General features: G+C 40.8%; 2 protein-coding genes across 2 annotated transcripts in view; one reads left to right on the top strand and one right to left on the bottom strand.

Annotated features, from left to right (window-relative positions):
* The window catches only part of LOC113468757 (pleckstrin homology domain-containing family F member 1 homolog), a 1,694-nt gene extending 51 nt beyond the window's left edge, over positions 1 to 1,643 (bottom strand). Inside the window, exons 1-4 of the mRNA XM_026825903.1 lie at positions 1,569 to 1,643; positions 914 to 1,051; positions 416 to 479; positions 1 to 146 (exon numbers count right to left, since the gene is read on the bottom strand). The exon at positions 1 to 146 is cut by the window's left edge and continues 51 nt beyond it. Of these exons, the coding sequence (XP_026681704.1) occupies positions 1 to 146; positions 416 to 479; positions 914 to 1,051; positions 1,569 to 1,643 (423 nt within the window). The remainder of the gene's footprint in view (positions 147 to 415; positions 480 to 913; positions 1,052 to 1,568) is intronic.
* Positions 1 to 15,000, top strand: part of LOC103512419 (major facilitator superfamily domain-containing protein 12-like) — a 16,666-nt gene that overhangs the window by 752 nt on the left and 914 nt on the right. Inside the window, 8 exon segments of the mRNA XM_026825894.1 lie at positions 3,909 to 4,170; positions 5,116 to 5,276; positions 6,542 to 6,899; positions 8,728 to 8,851; positions 10,922 to 11,113; positions 11,492 to 11,698; positions 12,433 to 12,547; positions 13,860 to 13,982. Coding sequence (XP_026681695.1) covers positions 4,019 to 4,170; positions 5,116 to 5,276; positions 6,542 to 6,899; positions 8,728 to 8,851; positions 10,922 to 11,113; positions 11,492 to 11,698; positions 12,433 to 12,547; positions 13,860 to 13,982 — 1,432 coding nt within the window. The 5' untranslated portion in view covers positions 3,909 to 4,018.

Raw genomic sequence — 15,000 nt, 5'->3', positions numbered from 1 at the left:
TTTCTTTAGGTCATCGTGTGTGCAGGTATTCTCCAATTGTTCACAGTTGAGAAGATGTTGTTCATCCTGTGTTGCACCACATTCGCACTTGTCATCTTCAGTGTATCCCCATCTTGCAAGGTTTTGTTTGCAACGAGAGACTCCAACTCGAATACGGTTCAGGGGCTTCCAGATGGTAAATGGGAGTTAGATTAATTAGACTTGCTTTATCCTCTTCTGGGCTTTCAACACAGCAACGAGGGTTCATGATAGAGTAAGTCATATATTTTCTACTGCTGACTTGGTAGTTCCCTATAATTACTTGACTTCGGGTTGCACATTGCTTATTTTATTGCTGAGTGGCCGACACGGAACACAGCAACGAGGGTTCATGATAGAGTAAGAAAATATCCCTTAAATTAGAACTACAACTTACGGCCATCATCTTTGAGCGATTCCAATTTGACTTCTTCCAAGGGTATGATGTGTTGCTTGTTATACTGGAAATTACAAACAAAATCAAGATATATCATTCCACCAATACAATGTTACTTAATGAAGTAGGTATCCGTTGTCATTGTGTGTAAGATCGTAAAAATCTAATCTTTTTTTTTGTGAGGATTGATAGAGGGACTTTCACTTTTTTTTTTTTTTAGGTCCTTCGTCCCGGAGAGCGAAGAAAGAAGAAAGACAGGAAAGAGGAAAGCCGGCCGATCCAGGAACGAATGTTTCCCCATCAGGGAAAAATCCGCCCTGGGCGGGAATCGAACCCACGGCACCGGGTCGCCGCGACGTAAGAACAGGTACGAGCCATGCTCTAACGACCGAGCTGTCGGTGCTGGCCTAATCTTTTAATATTGTTCACGATTTCTCGTTTAAGGATAAAATATTAGCTATTAAGGATTTTTTCTCAGTGCAGTGAAGTTCCATTTACCTTTTTCTTACTTATAATGATGTTACCATACACAAGGATGTCATTAAACAGGAAGAATTGTCGGGCTTTGGGCTTCTTGCGGCACATTTTGGTGAGTACCCCCTCCCCGACCAACACCCGACCTTGTACATTGAGTGGCTAAAATGGACAACAACAAAAAAAAAAAATTGCTATGAATTATAAAATATACCTACTTAAAAATAAATAAGTAGGTAGGAAGTTTGGTATAAAATAGAGGAATCATATGAAATCAACTTAAAGAGGTATGATGGAGGGAACTATAACATCTAAGGTCTTATCGTCCCGAAATTAAAGAGAGAAGGAAGACAGGATAGGAGAAAGCCAGCCGTTCCGAGAACGAACATTATCTGTTTAGGATAAAGTCCGTTCTTCACACTCAACCTTTGCTATTTCTTTAGCAAGGGAAATTTCAAGCTTGTATCTTCCCAGTTTAAACTTCCCCAGCTGCTTTTGAGTATTGACTCAGTAGTCCATTGAAAAGAGTTGGTCTTTTTTTACAACTCATTCTCTACAAATCCTCCCTTTATATAATAATAATAATAATAATAATAATAATAATAATAATAATAGTGCTTATTTATACTGCTCGCATAGGACTGTAAAGTCCCTTTATACATTCTTGCGTAATACTCGCACGCAGGTATTCAGCGGTCAGCGGAAAAAATTCTTGGTTCTGTTTTCTGATGCCGATGCGTTGATAGGTTACCATAGTTGGTATGTATCAACAATGCTACCTTTGTCTGATGATTCCCATTGTTCAGCAATTTAAGGAGTTGGCACTGTGCCAACAAACTGGTATCTTTCCATTCTTTCCTATTTCAAGAGGAACTTCAGTAGATATTGAACATCCTAGTCGTAAATTTTATAATTTTATTAGTTTGGGTTTTATTTAGGGATGGGATATTCGACTCTTTTTGAATATTCGAATACCACGATTCGATTCTTTTCAAATATTCGACTCAAAGAATCGACTCAAAATGAGGATAAAATTCCATACCTCGGCTGGGATCGAACCCGCGCCCTCCTGTTTACCAGGCGAGCGTCTTGACCACTACGCCACCGATATTGTTCATACTTCGGACTAGACCTACATGTAGGCAAGGCCAGCCACTCACTATCAGGTAGACCTGACAGATACGGCTGAAAAGGTCCGCCTGTCAAGTCTACCTGATACCTGATGAATTAGGTGTACCTACCTGTCGTCAGGTCTACCTGATAGTGAGTAGCTGGCCTATGAGAGGTGCGTGTACGTAGGTAATCGATACCGGTAGGTCGTCTAGGTACCTACATAGCTGTAATAAAAAAGGTAGGTAATATTGATCTTGTGGGATATCGAGAGAAGACCTAGACTAGAACATAGTCTGGTTTCAGTCTTGTACCTAGGATATTGATCCGTACTGTCAGTTGCCATTGGATTGAATCTTTAACTAGGGTCACTTATGTATAATAATAATAATAATAATAATAATATTTTGCTATTGGTCTTAGAACCTTAGGCTAATGTGTGGTTAGCCGGAGATTTGGAACACGTGTTTTATAGAGGTACCTACGTAGGTATTTATTCCCTTCTGTCATGGTAATAGTAAAATTGTGGTTGCTACCACGTCTTTCTGTACGTATACCGATGTATAGGTAGGTACACACTACACACGGATTTTACTATTATTGTATTGTCCTAAAGTTGCTCCTACACTAACATAGTGGACGCCAAAAATTGACGAGGTAAATCTATGTTGTCGAGGCAGTGTGGACGAGTGGACGGTTTCAGTCGGCCGTTCATCGACGGCCTTCGACTAGGTATATTTGTAGTGTGGACACAGCTTAACAGTCTAAATTTATACCGAACTTTCTATAGAGGAAAAATTTAAATGATATTTACACAATGTTAAAAGTGATATTTGTCCGACAGAATAAAATTACTGAAACACTAGACTTGTCTTAGCTTTGGTCTGATTTCCGCCCGGTCTCCAGTCTAGGTCAGTAAAGCTGGTCTCTGCAGGTTGCATGACAAGATCTGTAGTGTTATATCAGAACACACTTTCTGTACTCAACTTGATTCTGTACTTCTGAATCTGAACTGGACAGAAAACCACTGAAGTTAAGCAACGTTGAGCATGGATGGTATACGGTCTGATTTCTGTCCAGTCTCCAGTAGACTAGGTCAGTAAAGCTGGTCTCTGCAGGTTGCATGACAAGTTGTAGTGTTATATCAGAACACACTTTCTTTCAAGCTTTATTCGGTAGTCTGTAGTCAACATTAATATTTCATTTAGTGTTTAGATCAGGAATCAGGGGTTAAAAACCGAGTCATTTATTAACAGGTCGGTACATTCCGTTTTGTCGGGCTGGTTTCTCATGGGTTCGTTTGTCGGGCTGGTTTCTCATGGGTTCGTTTGTCGGGCTGGTTTCTCATGGGTTCGAACCAGGACCGTATTCAGGGGAGAGGGGGTTCAGGGGGTAATCGAAAAAAAATAATAAAAAAATAAAAATACCTAAATAAAAATAAAAAAACCAATGCAGTGTGAGTGTGAACGTACTGCAAAGAGTGTAAAGTAGGTAGTTAGGTACCTACATTTTTTACTTTTTTCTGTCGTGATTTTATTATTATTATTATTATTATTATTATTTATTTATTTTTTTTTCAGGACATCTCCTAGACTGAAATTCACCTCTGGGTCCTAAATTTTACCTTTAGGCTTTAATAGTCTATCTTGGGGCCTAGTCCATCCTCGGCCCTGCTCTATCCTAGGGCCTAATAATCCACTATTATATATAATATCCTAGAAACTATCCTATATTATATATACTATATCTCTAGTAGCGCGGTCAAACTTTCTTGACTTGGCGGGGCGGAGCGCTACCGCGCTCCTTAATCCTAGAAACCAAACATAAAAACCCTACCCTTGGGTCTTAAAATTTACCCTACATCTAGAGCTCCGGACCCTATTGTCCTAAGATCCACTTTGTCCTATAGACCCTGTATCATAAGCCCTACTGCCCTACCATCATAGAATTCATAAACCCCTACTGGATTCTACACGACCCTGACCTTCACAAGATGACCTTCGATGACCTCCACCCAACATGGAACCAGCCGCCAACATCGATAGTATCGATACCCAGGAATCGAACCCAATAATCGATATGGAAGAATCGATAATGCAAACCGATGAAGAGGAACCACTTCTTTTGGAGGAAGAGGGGTATCAACCAACTCAGAATGGACCAAACAGAACGTAAGTTGATATGTCGATAGGAATCGAACACAATAATCGGTATCTAATATAGATTAGAACAATCGATAATGCAGGTTGATATTGGCAAAATCGTTTTTTCTTCTTCTTCTTCTTCCTCTTCTTCTTCTTCTTCATCTTCTTCTTCCTCTTCTTCTTCTTCTTCTTCTTCCTCCTCCTCTTCTTCTTCTTCTTCCTCTTCTTCTTCTTCTTCAAAGAGGTTTGAGAGAGGGCCAAGGTCTCATTGGGGAAAGCCAGTCGTACTGTATTCCGAAAGTATTCATTTGAAGAGGTTTGGTAGATTGAACTGTAGATCATCCGAGGGAAAGTGAAAGTGCTAGAGATATCTAAGAAGATTCAAGAGAAAAGACTACAGTGGTACGGACACATCGAAAGAAGAGATGAGGAGTATGTTGGAAACAAAGTCAGGGAAATGGAAGTTGAAGGCCAAAGAGGAAGAGGAAGACCAAAGAAGAAATGGATAAATAACATAAACGAGGATCTGCGTGAGAAACAGCTGACAGGCAACGAGGTACAAAACAGACATGACTGGAGACAACTGACAAGAAACGTCGACCCCGCTTGAGCGGGATTAAAGACGAAGTGAAAGAAAGAAGAAGAAAGGTAGATTGAACTGTAACTGCTAGCGTCTTATCGTCGCGAAATCGGGAGAAGAAAGACAATGATATGGGAAAAAGCCAGCCGTTCCGAAAAGCAACCTTATCTGTTAGGATGAAAGGATGACAGGCGGACCTCATCAGGTGTACCTGTCAGGTCTACCAGATACGGAGTGGCTGGCCTTAGCCTGCGGGGGTAAAGGGACTTTTCAGTCCTATTCGGGCAGGAAAAACAGGTTACCTAATGTAGGTATTGTGTATTCTCTTCTCTTCTATTCTCTCCTAATTTCTATTCTATTCTATTCTATTCTATTCTACTCTACTGTTTCAGTATCAGATATCCCACTCTGTACACCAAAGACAAGCTAGCTTACGGCTTAGGCCATGTGTTCAATGATATTTGCGCCGCCCTGTGGTTTAGCTATTCGCTGATATTCTTGCAGAATGTCGTAGGACTTGGCAGCTTTATAGCGGGGATACTGCTGTTCCTTGGTAAGTTCTTTATATGGCTTGCCCATCATTGGATATTGGCGATCAAAAACAGAAATAATATACAGTCCCTAATTAATAGTATGTACAGTGGCGTAGCGTCCATGTAGGGCGTGTATGGCGGCCATACACTCAAAAATTCCACTCAAATACCCTTAAATATTGACTTTAAAAAATTATTGTATTCTTATTAGATAGATATTGTGATAGAAATTAGTGTCCGCCTTACACTACACGCTACGCCACTGAGTATGTACTCAAATTATCCCAACCCCTTATAACAGTAGTAGCCTACTGCTGGAGTAAAGGGACTTTTCAGTCCTTTGCAAGCAGTATAATTAGTATAAATAAGCACCTATCACATTTAAGTATCAAGTACCTATCTCCAACATATGTAATGCTGAATAACCACAGCAGTAATTTTACCTATTATCAGTACTGCTTCGGCAGTACATATATACTAAATTATTGTTATAGTGTCAATTATTGACTCCATGGAAATCACCCAGGTATCTGTTTTTATCTCAAGTACTTCAGGGCATCAATCATGTTCTAATCACAATAATACCCAAGTAGCCAAGTACTTACAATAACGTCGTATTGTTGTATGTACTTACGACGTATGTAGGCGTCCACACTACAAAATATTTAATTGATATATAAAAAAAATTGTCGATGGTGGGTATCGAACTCAGGACCTGCTGCATGACAAGCAAGCGCAAGATGGCATACCTGCAAAAACAAAATTTCGAGATAATCGCGTTTAAAGTTTTCATTTTCAAATGAACACAATGTTACAGGGTTCACAAAATTGGTCATAACTTGTCGTAGAAAAGAGACAGAAAGATGATTCTTTCACAGTCATGTTAAAACAAAATTTGCTGTCCAAAAAATGCACACTTTTTTTTTTTTTTTTCAAACATAGCAAAAGGTGCTCTCATTTATTTTTATATAAGTACAATAAACAAGAATACAACACATTAGGTACAAACATAAGGTGGTGATGATGATGATGATGATGATAATATGATGTGATGTGATGTATTGTTTTAATGCTAAACTATCCACACTAAGGGACACTTGGTATATCCCTTGTCTTGTGGGTTAGTTAGTGTTCTCCTATAGTGCTATTTCCTTGTTTTCCCTCCACTTTCCTACTGTTAAAATAATGTGCTTTAAAGGAAAAAAAAACACTCCCGAAAAAGGGCGAAAACGACGTTACGCCCTTCTTCCAGATCATGCCTGAATAATTCTGCTTGGATTTTCAGGTCAGGCGGTGGATGCTATTTCGACTCCGGTGAGCGGCAAAGTGATTGACGAGTCTGGAAACCGGAAGAAATGGTACCTCACCGGTAACTATAACCAAAGTATAAACTGCCAGCCTAGTTAGCTTAGTTGGTAGTGCGTCTGCCTTGTAAGCGCTAGGCCGCGGGTTCGATTCCCGCCCGGGGCGGATTTTCTAAGGTAAGAGCTCTAAGTTATAAACTACTATCACGTCATGTCACGTCATGTCACGTGCATGATTCTATTTCAAATAGAATGGGCAGTAACACAAATCTCCCATTTGTCTATCATTCCGGACCTTTCTGAGTCACCTAAATATAGAGCTGAGCTAACAGCCCTAAGGTAAGAGCTCTAAGGTATCACGTCACGTCACGTCATGTCACGTGCATGATTCTATTTCAAATAGAATGGGCAGTAACACAAATCTCCTATCTGAGCTAACAGCCCTAAGGTAAGGGCTCTAAGGTAGAAACTACTATCACATCATGTCACCTCACGTGCATCATACTGTGAAGGCTGATGACTAGCTTGAAGAGAGGAGACTGGCTTGAAATTTCCCTTGCTAAAGAAATAGCAAAGGTGGACCAGGCTGAGTAAGCTGGCTGACTTTATATTTTTAGTCCGTCCTTCCTTTATTAAATTACAATAGTAATAATAAAAGGTATAGGGACGGACTATTGTATTTGCTTCGGTGTCGTCCGTGTGTGGAATGTAATATGGTGGCAGGCAGTTGAGTCCTGTATTTGTTGAGAAGATCCATCACTTGGCCATGGGCACTTTTCTCGTGGATTATCACAGGCTTCTTCACTTCACATGCAAGTTCCAACTAAAAAAAAAAAAAAAAAAAAAAAAAAAAAAAACTCAACAAAAGAGACTCTTCTCAAAGGAGAGAGAGAAAGATAGAAGGAGAGAGAGAGAGAGAAAGATAGAAGGAGAGAGAGTGAGAGAGAGAAAGATAGAAGGAGAGAGTGAGAGAGAGAAGGAGAGAGAGAAAGGTAGAAGGAGAGAGAGTGAGAGAGAGAGAGATAGAAGGAGAGAGAGTGAGAGAGATAGAAGGAAAGAGAGAGAGAGAAAGATAGAAGGGGGGAGAGAGAAGGAGAGAGAGAGAGAAAGATAGAAGGAGAGAGAGAAAGAGAGATAGAAAGAGAGAGAAAGATAGAGGGAGAGAGAGTGAGAGAGAAAGAGAGAGAGAGAGAGAGAAAGAGAGAGAGAGAGAGAGAGAAGGAGATAGAGAGAGAAGGAGATAGAGAGAGAGAGAGAGAGAGACAACTCAACAATTTTTGATTTACCTAGTTTATCTGTATAGCTCTGGCTGTTAGTTTCACTATAACTCGGGAAAGGTTTGATTTTGATGAAATTTGGTACCAACCTCAGAGGATAGCATGCTGGACTTCAGACCTGGAAGTTGATGGTTCAAGTCCAAGTCAAGTTATGAAATTTCTTAATGAAAGTTTGCCAGAGATATTTAGTACAAAAATGCTATTTGCTCATTAGATTTTGTACCTAGTTTACCTGTATAGCTCTGCCTGTTAGTTTCACTATAACTCGGGAAAGGTTTGATTTTGATGAAATTTGGCACCAACCTCAGAGGATAGCATGCTGGACTTCAGACCTGGAAGTTGATGTTTCAAGTCCAAGTCAAGTTATGAAATTTCTTAATGAAAGTTTGCCAGAGATATTTAGTACAAAAATGCTATTTGCTCATTAGATTTTGAGTTTATCTGTATAGCTCTGTCTGTTAGTTTCAAAAGGTTTGATTTTGATGAAATTTGGCACCAACCTCAGTGGATACCATTCTAGACTTCAGACCTGGAAGTTGGTGGTTTGAGTCCAAGTCAAGTTATGAAATTTCTTGATGAAAGTTTGCCAGAGATATTTAATACAAAAATGCTATTTGCTCATTATATTTTGGACCTCATTGGGCTTTGAGGGTCTATGTGTAGGCCTTTTTATCTGAGTGAGTGGTTCACTGGGCCTCTATCAGGACACGAGGGACACAATAGGGCTGCCTGGAAGAGACTGACAAGAAACACCAACCCTATAGGAAAAGGCTAGGAAGAAGAAGACTGGGCCGTCCGTGTGTCTGTCAGTCTGACCCCATAGAAGGACTTATCCGAACCTGGTCGACCTATACAATATCAAATAAAAGGTCTTTTCTCTTTCATTTCAGGTACACTGCATCAGTGTTCGCCAATATTCTGGTCTATGTTATAGCCTGGCTGTTTCTACATGGAACCAACACTAGTACCATTCAAATGGACCTGATAGGCCCCCAGCATAGTGTACAATTTAGAGTAAGTATGCCTCTAAATGGAACAGTAATTATTCAGAAGCCACGACAGTAAAACTCTTTTTTGTGTTTAACGTAACCCTTTAATAACATAGGTCACTGAAACACACACACGAAATACCTTGTATCATCCCCGAAAAAATGAGCTTCAGAATATCGGTTAAATATTCCAATAATTAAAATAAACACTAGAAATTTATTGAAAGTCCAATCCTTTCTCCTCGTCCTCCTTTCGATACTCCTCAGTTCCAAGGTCGTTCCAAGGACTTTGTCTAGTTTTGGTCATCCCTCACCTTCAATCGCTCTAAGGTCATTCCAAGGACACCGTTCAGTTATTTTCTAGGTCATTTCAACTTTCCTCACTTCCAAGGTCGTTTCAAGGACATCCCAAGTAGATAAATCGTAAAGCTATTTTCAAGGTCATTTCCACTCATCTTTACGTCAAAATTCCATTTTCAAGGTCATTTCCATACCAATGTCGTTTCAAGGACATCTCCAAAGACATTGGCCTAGATTTTAGTGAAAAAATCCCGAAACGAGTGTCTCTGATCTGGATACATCTCCTGGGGGGACCAAACATTAATATCTTCCGGAACAATGGGTAGAAATATACCATGTCCGACGTCTCCTTTGTCGGCACGCTTCGGGTCACTCGGAGGCTCGAATGATTGGTGGGATTCACACGCCAAATTTCCCTCGTGATGGGCAAAATTTCCCACAGGCTGCGCAAAGCTTCCCCCGTGATGTGCCAAATTTCCCTTCGGCTGGGCAAAGTTTCCCTCGGGCTGGGCCAAATTTCCCTCGGATTGCGCCAAATTTCCCTTAGGCTGCCCGAAAATTCCCCCGGGCTGCGCAAAATTTCCCACAGCGTTCATTTGTCCCAGCTGATGCGCGGACTGGCCCAGACTAAGTCCCACGGATCTAAACAGTTCGCGACGTTGCGAGTTGATCTGAATATCCTTGAGAAGGTCTTCAGTTGCCTTGAGGTCGGTGGTAGATTTAGCAACGTCGGTGGTTGCCTTGGTAACGCTAATACGCTGGTTGATGTCCATTCTGAACGGTTGTTCGCTGGTTGTTGACTGTCCCTGGTTTTGGCTGTCCCTGGTTTTTGGCTGTCCCTGGTTTTTGGCTGTCCCTGGTTGTTGGCTGTAGCTGGTTGTTGGCTGCCGCTGGTTGTAGGCTGTCGCTGGTTGCTGGCTGTCGCTGGTTGGTGTCGGAGGGGGATTTATCGCGTAGTAGCGGAGTATTACCAGCAGTAGGGTTGTAGAAGATTCAGATTGACCACTGGTTTTTCAACGAGAATTTTTTTTCGCATTACCTTTAAAAAATTTCAACTCGGTATTTTGAAGAGACGGCTTAAAATTTTGATTTTAAATAAATAGATAACAGATACCTAATTAAAGTTACAACTGGTTTCAAATTCAAATGTCAACATCAGTAGTTCTTCTTTCCAGTCATTTTTTTTTACCGCACTCAAGTCGTCTGGCTAGGGGACGTTAAACAGAGAGAAAACTAGCGTCTGGCTGTGGGACTACAAACAGGGAGGATAACAGCTAACCCTAACCAGCCTAGCAAGCTGGCAGTTCCTCAAAGGGTTCTCTCTGCTTTTAAAGACCAAGCACAAGTCCTCATGAATTCGCGATGGTTGACTGCGGTTCAGGACGAGCCAGCCAATTTAACATGGCCAGAGCTAGAGAACATCACCCCGGTGTATAGCAGATACAAATCGACATCTTTTCTTTATTCTGCTATCGCCATTCGGCGAAAGCTAAAGCCGCTACAACAACAACAACAACAACAACAACAACAACAACAACACCAACAACAACACCACCAACAACAACAACAACCGCACTCAAGTACTAAAGTATTCTATGCTAGCTTATTTAGCTCAGTTGATAGTTGATAGCGCCTCTGCCTTGACCGCGGGTTCGATTGTTCGTTCTCGGAACGGCTGGCTTCCTCCCATCCTTCTCTGTTCGATTTCGGGACGATAAGACCTTAGCAGTTGCAGTTCCCTCTGTCAAACCTCTTCAAAAAAATAGAACGCTATTTTTCTCCTTTTTGTTTTCAGAAAATCGCTCTCTTCTGTTCCTGTATCGGCATCGTAGCGTCCATTCTATTCTACACTCTACTCCCCGTACGTCGCTCTACGTCTACCGGACTCAAGTACTCCGGTCAAATGAGCACGACATCTCTGTTTCGGTCCGGTAAAAGCTCGGCCAGTATGTATGTGCAGATGTTCAAGAGCTCCATGTTGTATAAGGTGAGAATGTACCCAACTGAGAATAGCACGACAGTACGACAGAACGTATGCGCACAAACACATTAATGCGTTGCCTGCGAGGGACTTTTGCTTGGGACATTTGATGTGACGTCATCGCCTACGGGAGCGTATGCTGTGACGTCAAACTTCACGATTTACCGGTATTTTTTTAATCGATTTATCTCGGACTCTAGAAGTCGTAGAAGAAAAAGAAAAATTCCGTTGGTCCTCATTTTTCCTGCTTTATGACTTTGAAACATCACCCAAGTAAGCGCAACTGATCTATTCTGTCGAAATTTGCGGGAAAAACCATGTTGGTTATTATGAATTGATCTAATACCATATTTTCTTACATTTATCACCTTTTTTTTTCTCCAGGTATCCATCCTCTACACAACCTCACGTCTCTTCCTCACCATCTCCCTCATCTACATGCCTGTCTACATCAACGAGTACTACTCTGGCACCGACAGTTCCATTGTAGCCAGCGTTCCCCTAGTCTCTTTTCTGGCTTCTCTAGCTGCCTCCCTCTGTCTGAAGTCGTTCCAATCCTGCGCGCCCTCTAGTGTGTGGCGAAACAACCAGGTGAGTCACTTTACCCTGCCTTCCCCGAAAACTTTTCTTTATTTTTTCTAGTTATTAAATCTTCATTTCAGATTTTATTTTATTATTTTTGTTATTCTATTTAAATAAATAAAATATCAATAAATATAAATGAAAAATAGTTAATTTATTTAATTATTATCATTATTTATTGTTAATTTAATACCTGTTATTTTTGTAGGCGATGAGGTCTAAATTCATTACTCCCGCTTCGTTTGATTGTGCGCAAGCGTTTCCGCGCATTTTGACGTGAAATCTGACGTCACAACTCTTTGAACTTTTTCATTAGAACGGCAGTTAAAAATTGAATTTTCGACCTTTTAAAGCTACTTTTTTGGAGTTTTGACTTCAGATTTGGATTTTTCACAACTTTTTACGTAGGAATCGACCTTTTATTCATAATTTTTACCAAACTGCAACTGCTCCACTGCCCCAAGGGACGAGTTAAGCTTATACGAATCTTCTTTTACTTTTATGTAAGCTTATACGAATCTACTTCTACTTTTATGCAAGCTTATACGAATCTACTTCTACTTTTATGCAAGCTTATACGAATCTACTTCTACTTTTATGTAAGCTTATACGAATCAACTTCTACTTTTATGTAAGCTTATACGAATCTACTTCTACTTTTATGTAAGCTTATACGAATCTACTTCTACTTTTATGCAAGCTTATACGAATCTACGTCTACTTTTATGTCCAATTATTTTCAGGTTGTATTCGTAGTCGGATCACTGCTGGGTCTATTCGGATGTATCATTATCTTGTGGACACCGTTCAATTCGGAACAGCAAGTTCTCAATGTGTACGCAGCTGCCATTTGTTTCGGTAAGACCATAGGGTGTTCCTAGAATGGTGTCTTAGAGAAAAGAGAGAGAGAGAGAGATATTCGGATGTATCATTATCTTGTGGACACCGTTCAATTCGGAACAGCAAGTTCTCAATGTGTACGCAGCTGCCATTTGTTTCGGTAAGACCATAGGGTGTTCCTAGAATGGTGTCTTAGAGAAAAGAGAGAGAGAGAGAGATATTCGGATGTATCATTATCTTGTGGACACCGTTCAATTCGGAACAGCAAGTTCTCAATGTGTACGCAGCTGCCGTTTGTTTCGGTAAGACCATAGGGTGTTCCTAGAATGGTGTCTTAGAGAAAAGAGAGAGAGAGAGAGATATTCGGATGTATCATTATCTTGTGGACACCGTTCAATTCGGAACAGCAAGTTCTCAATGTGTACGCAGCTGCCATTTGTTTCGGTAAGACCATCATAGGGTGTTCCTAGAATGGTGGCTTAGAAAAACGAAAAGAGAGAGAGAGAAGGAGAGAGAGAGAGAGATAGAAGAAGAGAGAGTGAGAGAGAGAAGGAGAGAGAGAGAGATAGAAGGAGAGAGAGAGAGAGAGAAGGAGAGAGAGTGAGAGAGAGAGAGAAGGAGAGAGAGAGATAGAAGGAGAGAGAGAGAGAGAGAGAGAGTGAGAGAGAGAGAGAAGGAGAGAGAGAGATAGAAGGAGAGAGAGTGAGAGAGAGAAGGAAGGAGAGAGAGATAGAAGGAGAGAGAGAGAGAGAGAGAGAGAGAGAAGGAGAGAGAGAGAGAGAGAGAGAGAAGGAGAGAGAGAGATAGAAGGAGAGAGAGAGAGAGAGAGAGAGTGAGAGAGAGAGAGAAGGAGAGAGAGAGATAGAAGGAGAGAGAGTGAGAGAGAGAAGGAAGGAGAGAGAGATAGAAGGAGAGAGAGAGAGAGAAGGAGAGAGCAGAGAGAGAAAGATAGGAGAGAGAGTAGGACAGAGAGAGAGAAGGAGATAGAGAGAGCCTCCTTTTGCAATCGATTTCCATAAGTCAATAATCTTTTTACACTGGTAATGCCGCCACTGGTCGCTACTCGATTAAAGTAGCTAATCAATTGTCCTCACGAGGCTGAGTGCACCCCGAACTCCAACCACAGAGCCGAACAAACTTCGACCTCGCCGGGAATTGAACCCGGGACCTCCGGCGTGCAAGCCTAGTGTGATACCCACTCGGCCACGGAGGTTGCTAGGCTTTCTAAGTTTCTCTTTCGGCCGGATTTTGCTTTCTATATTCCAGGTCTAGGAAGTTGCTAGGGTTTCTAAGATTCTAATTCGGCTGTCTTTGGCTTTCTAAATTCCAGGTCTAGGCAGTTCGGTTACCATGGTTATCAGTCTATGTTCTACAGCCAATCTGGTGGGTACAGACACTCAGTACGGGGCCTTCATTTATTCTACTGTCACATTCTCGGACAAGCTCCTCAATGAGAGAGAGAGAGAGAGGGAGAGAGAGAGAGAGAGGGAGAGAGAGAGAGAGAGAGATATTGAAAACCCTAAGGTAAGAGCTCTAAGTTATAAACTACTATCACATCACGTCACGTCATGTCACGTGCATGATTCTATTTCAAATAGGATGGGCAATAACACAGATATCCCATTTGTCTATCATTCCGGACCTAGCTTAGTCTCAGAGGTGAAGAAAATGGGAAAATAAGCAACAAGGAAAATACTCTACAGGTAAGTATTATTAAGTGACTACCTAAACTAAATAAGTAAATCGTAAGTGACTAAATAAATAAGTAGTGCCTAGTAATCAATTAATCATAGTAGGTAATCAGCAAATCAAGTTTCCCATCAGTACCTAGTTTTACCTACCTACATACATACGAGATTACGAGTATGTACCTATACTACCTCGTTTCCTACAATGGATGAGTTGCGATTGGGAAAATATTATTAATAAAAGGTCGATTCCTACGTAAAAAGTTGTGAAAAATCCAAATCTCAGGTCCGAAAAAGTAACTTTAAAAGGTCGAAAATTCAATTTTTAATTGCTGTTCTAATGAAAAAGTTCGAAGAGTTGTGACGTCAGATTTCACTTCAAAATGCGCAGAAACGCTTGCGCACAATCAAACGAAGCGGGAGTCATGAATTATGACGTCATCGCCTACGGGAGCGTATGCCGTGACGTCAAAGTTCACGATTTACCGGTATTTTTTATATCGATTTATCTCGGTATCTAGAAGTCGTAGAAGAAAAAGAAAAATTCCGTTGGTCCTCATTTTTCCTGCTCTATGACTTTGAAACATCACCCAAGTAAGCGCAACTGATCTATTTAAAAGATTTCACTATTTGAATCCTGCTCGTTCGTATTTTTTTTCTTAGTCTTATTGTCTTGTCTCTCTGTGTTTCAAAGTTTTTTCTTTATCTCAAACTGAATTCTTCATTAATCTTCGTTGTGAATTCAAAATCGTTTATTATTAGATTTTCTTCCTCTCCCTCATT

Source organism: Diaphorina citri, unplaced genomic scaffold, assembly GCF_000475195.1.
Source record: "Diaphorina citri unplaced genomic scaffold, Diaci psyllid genome assembly version 1.1 scaffold36, whole genome shotgun sequence".
Lineage (NCBI taxonomy): Eukaryota > Metazoa > Arthropoda > Insecta > Hemiptera > Psyllidae > Diaphorina > Diaphorina citri.
Note: the sequence above shows the minus strand (reverse complement) of the source record. Positions and strands in the feature narration are given on the sequence as shown.